This window comes from Mytilus galloprovincialis, chromosome 6 (assembly GCF_965363235.1).
Source record: "Mytilus galloprovincialis chromosome 6, xbMytGall1.hap1.1, whole genome shotgun sequence".
NCBI lineage: Eukaryota > Metazoa > Mollusca > Bivalvia > Mytilida > Mytilidae > Mytilus > Mytilus galloprovincialis.
Genome location: NC_134843.1, coordinates 47,338,175 through 47,350,677, shown reverse-complemented (window position 1 = coordinate 47,350,677; position 12,503 = coordinate 47,338,175). Strand labels below are relative to the sequence as shown.

Sequence of the window (12,503 nt, the reverse complement as noted above, 5' to 3'; positions counted from 1 at the left end):
ATATTTTAACAAAACACATTTGACTGACATGTCAAACAACTGATGTTCTTAAATCCTGCTGACTGCCATTGATCTTTATATTAGATTTTTACCAAACAGAAAACAATAAAATTTGGGGGAACCACAAACATGAGGTCCACAAATGAGGTGTATAATACATACATTTTCAACATTCTATAATAACTGGACAGGCACTTGTCTCAGACAAAATCCTATATATCTTAATATAACACAAGGAACTTAACTAAATATTATGAAAAATGTCACCCGGACGCGAACTTCCGTTTTATTTCGATTTCTCATTTGCCAGCCAAAGAACCCAAAACATTATTCCGAGGTGAACAAGGATGGGGTGTTATTTACATCGGGGTAATTAACCAATCAAATAAGTAAGTCAAGTAGGATCAAATATCAGTAGTTTGTAGCCAGGATAATATTACATGGTAGAACAAAATGTACTGCGGCCACTATCACCTACATATGCAGGTTGAAAACAATGTTTATGTTATATGTTCATATTGTATGAATGTATTCAGCTTTAAAAGACCAGCATTCTAAGCTGAGGCATAAAGTTTTATCTTTTTAATATTATCCTGGCTACAAGCTACTCCTACATGTATTTGATTCCATTCTTAAGTTCAGTGTGTATAGCGGATAGCATGGTACCTATAGGCGAATTCAGGATTGCTATAACAACGTATAATATTTATACCTGAACTTCGATATTGCACCTTATAATCAGCTTGACTTCCAAATGACAATACGACTTCTCAAAATCCAGGCTAAGAACATGGCGTGTCTTCTTTAATTCAGGTACGTATACGGACCTTCGAAATCGCGGGTATGATCTAATCTCGATAACGACATCCATAACATTATTTTGATTCCGTACTTATGCTCTTTCGACTTAAAGTATCATTTTTTTTTAATTGTAGATTTTTTTTTAATTCCACCTTCATGTAGAAGGTACATAATAGTTTTTTAAAAGTTTACCTTTTCAATAGATGCAAAATCTAAAGAAAAAATATCAGGATACTGTTATTTCATGTGATGTACAATTTGTTAAAAACGCCTTTTCTTTATTCGTAACGAAGAAAGATCATAACCAGAACTGTGTTTCTTGTTTTAAAATGAAATCTCAACTTATGAGAAATTTACATTGTTGTTGAATTTAATCGCTTACAACTATTTGCGTATTGGTTAATTTTATACATTATATTTTGAGGTAACAGTGACTGTTCATTTCATTTTGTACTTTTTAAATTATTTTTTTTAATTCGTTTAAATTTTTCTTCCGTTTAGCACTTCACAGGTACCCATCTCTTTAATTTACGACCATCCGCTTACCACCAGTGACTTACGGTACATGTATATGCTACTACGAAAAAGTTATAACTAACTTCTTTTTTATGCATTGTAGTTGAAATTTGCACTTACGGTAAGCTTGCTCCTTATCTACTGGCACTCCATCTAAACCATACATATGTTTGTGACCAAGACTAAGTGATGAAAGACGATGTTGGCCTCTTGCAGCGAGGAGAAGGTATGCCTGACTCTAAAAACAGAAAACGCACGAATTAGAATCAATAAATTTTGAAAATTACCTCATGAAACTGAATTATAAATATAAATTGCTTGCAAATACTTTTAACAGAGACCTCATCTATAATACTAAAATAACGAGGTCAAATTTGTCAGCCGTCATGGGGTAAAAAAGACAAATCAAAGAATTCGATGAATGTAAATTCTAGGCTAGTGTACTACACAAGTAAGTAGTTGCATACACAGGTTGGGGATTTCCTTCACATATGGGTCCAATCAGATGTCAAAATTGTTGTCACCTCACTTGACGGCATCCAATCAAAGTAGGGAAAATATTCATTTTTCTGTAAACAAAAATAACTTGAGATTTTGATGGTAAGGATAGGTTCGGACAAGGCTCTAATTAACTAAATATCCTTTATCTCTTGAAGTTTGCCTAAAACTCTTGTCGCCAGGATTCTGCAGGTTGTAGTTGAGAATCAGATTGGTATCAGAGCATCAAATTTTTTGCCTTATTTGCAATGCATTTAAGAATTTTAAAATCTCCATGCTGGTCAGACACCCAAATTTAAAGGTTTTCTGTATATTTACATAAGCACGCACACATCTTAGTTCCTTGAAACCATACATTTTATTTGTATATGAGCTTGAATGAATTTTCAAGAAAATGAAATCATAAATCTATGAAATTCTAAAGATTTATTGTAAAATAACTGGTTTCTGGCCACCTTATCTGTACGTTCCGCATCTGAGCGCACCACCAAACGGTGTATTTCGGATTTTGCTTTATACACGGGTTAAATCACAGGGTTGACACTACAAAATTCAATTATTGTCACATTTTTCCCTATTGTAGTATTTTAATCAGTACGACTGTCTAAGATGACAATACGAATACTAAAAATCTGGATTTAAAATAAGGCGTATAGGTACAGTTTTCAATTTGTTAGCCGGAATGACGTAAAACAGAGAATCAAAGAATTCAACTTTATTTATAACTCATAAAGGACAATGCTGTTAATTAAAACATACTCCATTGCAGGCCCTTTTGTTTTTCAAAAAATCAATATTACCAATAAGTGATAAGTTCCAGGTCGACGGGTTCAAACAGAAAGATTTTGAAAGCAGAGAAAACTGTACATCTTATACTCGGCATGACTTTATCATATGACAATACCAATACTAAAATAACTAAACTAAATAATCGCCTATCAATATATACTAGTGTTATGAAAAGCTTGTTTTGTGAAACTGAGTAGCGAACCTCCTTAACACATTATCATTGATCATCTCAACTCTATTGCTTTTCTCGCTTTCGCCTTATCGACTCAATCGAAAATCAATCTCGTTGAGATGACCAACAATAATCTATAATTATCAAAAACATTTGATTTAAGGAGGATATTTTATACTAAGAATACATCATTTAAATCATTACAGTACCGAATAACTAGCTTACTCGGAGGATTATATTCCTAGGTATTGACGGTCCACTACCATCGAAACTGACTTATTGGTACAAAATATAATAATATTCACATATGCATGACTGATACACCATATTCTGTCCTACCTATTGTATGATACAGACCTCAGTTTTCACATCTTTCTGTAACAACCTTCTTGATTTCAATAACTAAGAACTTTATACTACCACAAAAGAAGTCAGTCGTCAGTCATCGACTAAAGATGGCTTTTGACGTTTTGTGTCGTCCGATAGATGTTTCACAGAGAACGTTAATAGCTATTGGATTCGAAAGCTTTGAACATATAACTATACCCCGCTTATAAACAGTGGATGTATACTGTTTTACTGCTGTCTGTCCCGTCCATTCGTCCGTCCGCCCGTCCGTCAGTCCATCCATCCATCCATCCATCCGTCCGTTCATCTGTCTTTCCGTCCCATGATTTTTTTCATCACATCTTTCTCATAATAATATCTAAAATTTGGTTTCAGGGTTTAAATAGGTCAGCTATACCGTGTGATGCATTTACAGATTTAGCACCCAACAACTAACTGTTTACCGAACACTTGTATCATTTAACACATTATAGCAAAGTAGAAAATTTTCGTCGCATATTTCTCATGAACTACAATACAAAGATTATCGACATTTCGTTTCATGGTTTATATTAGCTGGGAACACTGATATAAGTCATCTATACTGTGTTATGCATTTACAAATTCATCACTCAACAACTTTGTATTTACCGTAGTATTTGGAGGGGGTTTCATCAGTGAGCAGTATCTCACTTTCGCTTGTTATTTACTAAAACAGACTGATAATTTAAAACCAAAACTAAGAGAAAGATCGACTTTAAAAATGACCCATCACCGAAAAATAATGAAAAACATTTAAAAATCATTCATCCACACTTTTGATTGAACATACATGATATCCATTTGATGCTTTTAAGATAAGTAATAGTTATCAAAGGTACCAGGATAATAATTTAGTACGCCAGACGCATAAATGAGTCTTCAATGACGCTCATTGAATGTTGCATTCACAAATATGTTTATGAAATATGAAACTATTTGTTTAAAAATGTAACCATAGTAATTGCAATACCTGTATTTCATCAGCTTTAACTCCTATACCATTGTTCAATATTACCGACACCATAAACATCGCATCGTAGTTTCCAAAACAGGCTGATTGTTTTAATATTGGTAGTGCTGCTTTTACGCTTCTTAAACCCTTCTCCTATAATAGACATCAATGGCATAAATAGAACTAGATAACATCATTTTGACCTCTTCCAAAACAAATTTTAAAGCATAGCAAACGAAATATATTAGTATTGCTTCAATATACACATTAACAAAATGTTAAGCTTGAATTAACAGGTCTTCATGAAAAATGTTATATTTTAAGGATAATTCCCAAAATGTTTAACCGCTAAAAAATAGATTACTATAAACAATATTAATATAGAGGCAAAATACAATATAAAAAATTACATAAACTTCCCCAATAAATCTATATTGTTCCTCATTTACTCAGAAAGAAAGAATTCACAATGCTTCAAAATGTTTTATAAAGAAGCAAAAACTATTTATTGTTGAAGAAAGTTTTTGACCCACATTAAATGTAGATGATTGTTGTCATATTGGTTTTAATATCGCATATTCTTCCGATTTGTTTGTTGTATGTAAATTTTCAATGTACGAATGTGTGATTACAATGTTAACTTGAACTCTAGCTAAAATTCAAATACAACAATTAATTATACTTATTAAAGTAAATTCACATTGGAAGAAATGGAGACTAATAGCTGCATATACTAAGGTAAACAATTAGCAATATCATATGTATTGTAGCAGGAACATGACAACCCGATATAAAACCCACCAAGTTTAATAATTTCTCTTAAATTTTACTCCCCCCATAAAAGCAAAATACCCTAGGTACTTTACTAGTATAATGTGCACTTCTCGACCTCGTTTTTTTTCGTTTTACTTCCCTTAGTTGTAGATTGAAAAATATAAATTATCTCAATTACACAGATAATTAAGTCTTTCTTCGTGTTCGATCAAAAACTAATTTGTCTTTGAATAACATTAAAAGTAACAAAATTCCTGCAGCAGATGCGCATTTCGACAATACATGTCTCTTCAGTGATGCTCGTGGCAAAAATATTTGAAATCCAAAGCTTATATAAAAGATGAAGAGCTATAATCCAAAAGGTTCAAAAAGTATAGCCAAATCCGTGAAAGGAATCAGAGCTTTGCATGAGGGAGATACATTCCTTAATTTATAATTATTTCTAACATTTTGTAACAGCAAATTTTAATAACACAAACAATCCGTATTTTTATGCCAGTACCGAAGTACTGGCTACTGGGCTGGTGATACCCTCGGGGACTAACAGTTCACCAGCAGAGGCATCGACCTAGTGGTAGTAATAACATTAACGGTACCAAATTTCCTGCACCAGATGCGCATTTCGACAATTTATGTCTCTTCAGTGATAACTTCCTTGGTGAATATTCACAAATATGTTGTGTTGTTCTAAGGAAAATATTTAAAACTTGACTATTTATAGGATCATCATGTTTTACTTATCGATTTAGAAGTTATAAAGCCAGAAATTTCAACATGCATGGTGTTTCCCTTCTTGCGGTAAAAATCATGAAAATTATATATTGAGATGTTACAACTATAGGTTGGTCCCCTCCGTAAAACATTCAGTATGCCTTCGGAATATACAAATATTATTGTCAAGAATTTCAATAACGGCCGGGAAATAGACTATTACAACTACTGCATGGATAGCAGTGCTTAAACAACAAAAAAACAAAAAATGCCTAAACCGATTGTTTTCCTACTATCATTTGTTTCCAGTTACTTTGTCTTCCGCACTGGATTTACAGTTTAAATTTAAAAAATCATACCAGTTTAACTAACAGGGCTCCATTCATTTGGGAGTGATGTACAAGTACGTAGTCACGTTCAATTATTTTACCTTAATAAATAAAATTTTACTTATTTTGCCACATTATTAAACTGCTATTCGTTTGGAAGGCTTAAATATGTAGTTTCTGTTGCAATTGCCCTACCGTTGTCAAATTTGAAATATTATACCAACTTGGATCGGTTAAGGCATTTTTTTATTATTTTTATTTAAGGACTGCTATCCATGCAGTAGTTGTAACATCTCAACTGCCATATCTGTTATCCGAAATATCTAATATTTGTTCATTTTATAGTTGTTATAAGGCGATGTTGTACCCTTTTTGACTTGTTATATATTGTATTTTGTAGTGTATAGTATTATAGTCGCTACGATGACCGTTCATTCGTTTGTGAAAAGCCGGTCCCGCCTCTCCTGCATACTGTTTACTTCATTTACAGGATAGAAGATACACTTGCGTTTGTAGTCTTGCAATAAACATTGCAAAATATGGTGTATTCTGTACCAGTGAAGTGATTTATACATCGTTTGGTTCAGCATGTCAAATTTGTGTTCTTCCCTCGCCGGGATTCAAACCCATGCTATTGGGATACTGAGACAACATCGATCGCTTGCACTGTGTATTTCGCTCTAGACCACGCGGTCACATAGACTGAATTAATAATTTAGTTGCCTAGTGTAACCTTTCCTCGTCAGTAAACCTAGCCAGAGTTGTAACACAGTACATGATATATTAGGCATGATGATGGAATTGATTGCAGATTAGCTAAATATCCATCGTAAAGGATCGTATGATACAGTCACAAAATAATAATTTAGTGAAGTACGTCTAAACAAGTTACAACTCTACGACAATTATATCCATTGGTTCACCAGTGAAGGTGATACACAGCTGTAAACACATTTTATATTCATAACTACTCTAATTATATAGCTATTTTTGCCTCTTAAGTTTTTCTGTAAAAAAAACATGTTTTGAGGTCTGACTCAATGTTGAAAACGAAATTAATATGTACAAGAAGTTCAATTGGGAAATCTTAAATAACTTTAAAGTACCGGATTTTACTTCAAAGGAATAATCTAAATGTGAACATTTACTTAAGTATCAACCAGTTTATGATATATCTATATTAATATCATCGCTATATGAAAGTATAAGGTTTGTCGATTATAGGACTTTCCAGAAACGAACTTTTGAAAGTTGAATTTGATCTTGAAATAACAACTTTGTACGAATTAATATCCTTGTTTGGAAGTATACTGATATTCAAACTTGTTTACCACATTGCAGAGCAATAATGAGAAGTAAAATTGAAAACAATGGTTTACTTTAATCAACAAACATTTTCAACTATTAATCGAACTTCATAATAACATTAATAATTTGCATATTCATATTAACCAAAATAATATTTAAATCAACTAAGATTGAAAACTATTAATCGTTAACTCTGGATAGAGCTAAATATCGTGAAACAATCCTACTCCCTGAACAGGGAGATAAGCAACAAAAAAATTAACTTTACTTTAAAAATCCGAATTCTGGATATCACTTTCTTGAAAGGCTATGAAGAGATTGTATCATATAAAAATATACTATAATTGTTATAAAAAATATACCAAACTGTGTTTTGTTATGTCTCTTTGTGGAATCGTTTCTTAAACTTGGACTTAAGGCAGTAACAGAATTAGGTACATTCAAATAAGATTTATGATATCGCCATTCTTATGACAGCTTCAACGAGTAAGTCATGATCAATCGGAAATTCAATCAGACTGTAGACGAATACAACGTTTTTTTTCTTCTTGTTACTTGAATATCCGATATGATCAGGACCACAGTATGAACTAGCATATGTTATGAAATAGGTAAAACTTGTTTAATGGGGCTTATTCTTATCATAGTTTATCCTTTCCTTTTCAATATTCAAAACAAAAATATCATACCATAAGTTTAACTCCTTTTTCATACAACATGCGATTTGCATCGGTTAATATAAAGGTGTTTTTCATGGCGGCCTGGTACTTCATTATCCGCCTGATATGTTTGTGGTACTTCGGTATTGGTTCATCTGACTGTAAACACTTATTGGTCATTTCCATTTGATTCCCTTGTTGTATGTATCGATATAAGAACTGTTGACATGTATCTGAAAGGTATCAAATGTCGTCAATTTTATTTACATATGAATACATATAATATAGCTTATATGTCACTTCCTTTCGCTTTGTTAAACAAGCTCAGATAAATAAAGGCAACAGGAGTATACCAGTTTTCAATATAATGCGGTGACTGAGGAGAATGTTTTAAATTTAATCTCCCCACCCAACACACACCTATATAATATATCATTCGAAAGAGGAGACCTTGTACTATAACAATATGTCTGCCGTTATAACCTGATATGGTCACATTTTTTTTTATTGAAGTCAAATTCATCTTTACAAATCTGAAAGGGTTTTAATTTTGATTTTTCTGATCTTTGTTAAAAAAATAATCAAATCCTTGCCCCAATGCATTCATATATCATAAACTAAGTCTTCTGTGCAGGATTTTATCATTTACTGCACATTAATTTCATATACTCGTCAAACAATATTTCACTCGTCCAGTGTTGTGAAAATGTGACAGCCGGAGTTTATCGATTGTCACTATTGTAAACAATCAAAGAAGCATTTATATTCAGGTAAGCACATGTATAACTTGTTCAATAAGATATATATTATTTCGATGACGGATGTTTACGTTTGTTAACCCTCTGAGTCAGTTTTGTTTTCCCCTTCGCACTTGTGTAATTACAATCACCGTATTTTTTGCGAGAAAGGTCACGCTGAGGTTACTGCATAGGGAAAAAATGTAGGCGAATTGTTGGCTGGAAGCAAGCAATTGAGAAAAAGTAAATTTCTTCTGAATTTGGACAAATTGAAGAATTTTTATCAGAAAAAATTAACTGGGCGTCAGTTTTATAATGAAAACTCGCCTTTTAGTTAAAAAAAACCATATGCATTATTTTTTTTAATTTGAAGTTAAATATGACTTTTTAAATACGTACGATACTGTTCTGGCTTTATTAATGTTTGATTACATAAATCTAAATCTTAATATTTTTTTCTCAACAAATTTTCCAAAACGACGTTTTATAAACAAAACTTCAAAAATCCAGTATCCACCAATAAACTGTTCACGGCACTTTAAAAATATAAATAATTTTAATTGATGGTAAAAATCAAGTTTCATAAAGGACAATACTTCAAAATTATTGTTTAAACTAGCATATTTTGTGAGGTTTCAACCCAGTAGCTACAGTCAAATATGACCTCAAATTGAATATGCAGAAACTTTTGTTTTTTGTAGTCTACTTCTTGCTCCTTTTTTGGCAATTATTAGTACTGTCATTATCTACTGCTGTGTATTTTATTTTGGTTAATGTCTATAACATGATCGGTTTAACACCCATAACACCACCCTTTCCCCCTAGAAACGTACCACAGACTTCACATGGTATTCCATATAAAAAAGAAGGTGTAGTGTGATTGCCAATGAGACAACTCTCCACATAAGACCAACTGACACTGAAATTAACAACTAAACGACACCGTGTGACCTTCAGTAACCAGTACAACACATACCACATGGTAAACTCTAAAGGTCCCCTAAATGGCAAATGTAAAACAACTCGAACGAAAAATCAAACGGCCTGATTTATATACAAAATACAATTAATGTATAATAAATATCATAAATGTATACAGAAAAAATTAAAGGCTCCAGACTTGGAACAGGCACATACAGATTGTGGCGGGATAAACAACCCTCCCCTAACCTGCACAGTGGTGTAACAATAAAACATTAGGACAAACTATAAAAATCAAGCCTGATCTTCATTTTCATTGACCATAACAAGACTTGTATTAATATTTCTACAGATTTCACTTGCCTGGCATGGGCACAGATCTGTATATGACATTAATGCCTGAATCTTAGATATTTTGAAATCAACAGGTTTTTAACGACTAGCAGCTGATAATACATCCCCAAAAGTTATTTTGCTATCGAATATTATGCTAGATTTGCATTGACCTTGTTGTGGTTGTATGACAACTGAGATATTGTAAAAATGAATTTAGACTGCACTTTCCAAGTAGAATATCTTAACTAAGAACCTGGTGGAAGGAAAGATCTATATTTATCAAGTTATGATGTAAAAGGGAATGCTTTTTGCACCATTTAATCGTAGTCAGTAACCAATATAAATTTAGTAAAAGCAGTATCGGGACCTATGATTTCTGCTTCCAGGGTTCATATTAATGTGTTTAGCAAATATTTTGCAATTTAACTAGAATGATATTTTGCTTAAAGTTTAAAAAATTTCGTCATTGCTAAATGTCACGGCTATTATATTGTTAATAAGCTCATGTGATTTAAACTTGCGGACGTTCTAATCTTTCTTGAATAATTTGTTGCAACAAAATATACAAAAACTTTAGTCGACTGTCTGAATTTTAGGACGCGTACATATACCAAAAACTGAGGGACAACAGTCCGATGATTGTCTGTCGTCATTAAATGCCAGGTTGGAATAAAATCAACGGTACCAATTTTGTTGCACCAGATGCGCATTTCGACAAAATATGTCTCTTCAGTGAAGCTTCTTCACTACTAAAGAGGGAACAATTCTGTTTACTGGTAGAACTTTTGTAATGAACGATGGTATACTGCTTGCAAAATTTCAGTCGATGTCTTTTTGCATATTCTGAATTTCGAACGCATAAAACTTGACGAATTTTGTCTTTTCTTTTGACTTGAAGGGGTAGGCTTGAATTGAGTTGACGAACCGTACATGTCGCGGAATGATAATTGACACTATCCGTCATTTTTTTCAGAGACAACTGACCGAGCGTATATAAAAGCGAAAAAGAAGACACTAAAGTTTGTGTCTGAATTTAAAAAAAAAGATGGTTTCACTTTTAAACAATTAAAACTGTACTAATTTTAGAGATTATAAAAAATAGGATACGGAATAAATTATTTGACTTGATAATAGCTTAGAATTTGTTTTATTACATGTAAACAAATATATTCAAATGTTTATTTTATTAAAAGAGGTTGCAAACTTTCCAATATACTATCAGTTCATAAAACGATAAGAAGATATATTTGTATTTCAGTCAAGACCATTATAGACATGTGCTATTTGGGGGAGATTAAGACGACTTTTTACACTTATAGTTATATTTCGATTAAGCAAAATCAAATGCGGATAACGAACTAAAACTGAGGAAAACACATCAACTATAAGAGGAAAACAGACCAACAGTCACACTAAACGACAACAAAAGCTAACGCCAACATACATAGAAATGAACTGTAGATAACAACTGCCATATTCAATATAATTGATACAGGTCAATTAAAAACCTTCTGGGTTGAATCATGGGGACGTCATCAATAAATTTGCATCAACAGTTGTGTGTCCAAGACACAAGAGAATAAAATGGACATTTATGTTGGTATTGCTCAATAGGAAAGTAAACAGAATCATTTTTATATTAAGCACTAATTTGTTTTGAATACTTTTAAATTGTAAAACGCTTGGTTTTCTATAATATACATATTCATCTAATGACAATGGCTGCCCTTTGATTCTGTCTTTTGTATTTGCTTCAAGGTACGAACATGAATCCGGATTTTCTTTATTAATCGAAAGAAAAACCTTCATGACATGCTCTATCTCATTTTGACATGGGGTTTCATAATGTATGCCTGCGCTCGGTGTAATAATGTTGACAACACATAGTTTACCATGTAATAATGGTCATAGATATCCATGATTCGAGATTTAAAATAGAAGGTTAACCTAGTTAAAATTTTATTTGTATGACACGTCTTACTTGAAATTTTAATGTTATCGAAATAATTGAACCAATGTTTGCTTATATACTAAACTAAGTCATGAATTCAGGCTTTTTTTGTTTACACATCTATAACGTACTTGTATTGTCGACAAATAATATTTCGATCAGTTGATCGCAAGCTAATTAACTTTCGAGTTTGTTGCCGAAGTTTATCGAATCGTAACATTGATAAACAATAAAAACAGAGCACGTGGAATGGAGACAGAAAGTTGAATTGAAAGAGCCATGACATTTGTTTTTTTTTCTTCATATTTGTCATGTGTTCCCATTTGTTAATGAAACTTTACCTTAACAGATTATAGAATTACAATTAAACTTTAAGAACACGTTTATCTACATTCTTTCGTCATGGGTTTTCACTCGCACTTGCGCTGTCCTCGGTCGAAGTTATAACGAGAGGTCATAGCATAAGCATAAAAGATTTATTTAAAGTCGGTTATACATATACATATAACGAAACAATATCGACTCTGTAGAGCTTTTATCCGACTCGTAGTTTAGGCCCCTGTTTACGGGAAAATATCGGCGAATTAGTGTCTGGGAAGTAAATAATAATATTTTGGAACATATATGAAGATTTTGATTTTCTTTTTGAATGAAAATTCACGTTCACTTCTTTTAAACAT

General features: G+C 32.3%; 1 protein-coding gene across 2 annotated transcripts in view; it reads right to left on the bottom strand.

Moving 5' to 3' along the window:
• LOC143079727 (protein sel-1 homolog 3-like) overlaps positions 1 to 12,503 on the bottom strand; it is a 108,180-nt gene that overhangs the window by 50,699 nt on the left and 44,978 nt on the right. For both annotated transcript variants that reach the window (XM_076255271.1, XM_076255273.1), the window contains exons 9-11: positions 7,909 to 8,111; positions 4,116 to 4,250; positions 1,438 to 1,555 (exon numbers count right to left, since the gene is read on the bottom strand). In XM_076255271.1, the coding sequence (XP_076111386.1) occupies positions 1,438 to 1,555; positions 4,116 to 4,250; positions 7,909 to 8,111 (456 nt within the window). The remainder of the gene's footprint in view (positions 1 to 1,437; positions 1,556 to 4,115; positions 4,251 to 7,908; positions 8,112 to 12,503) is intronic.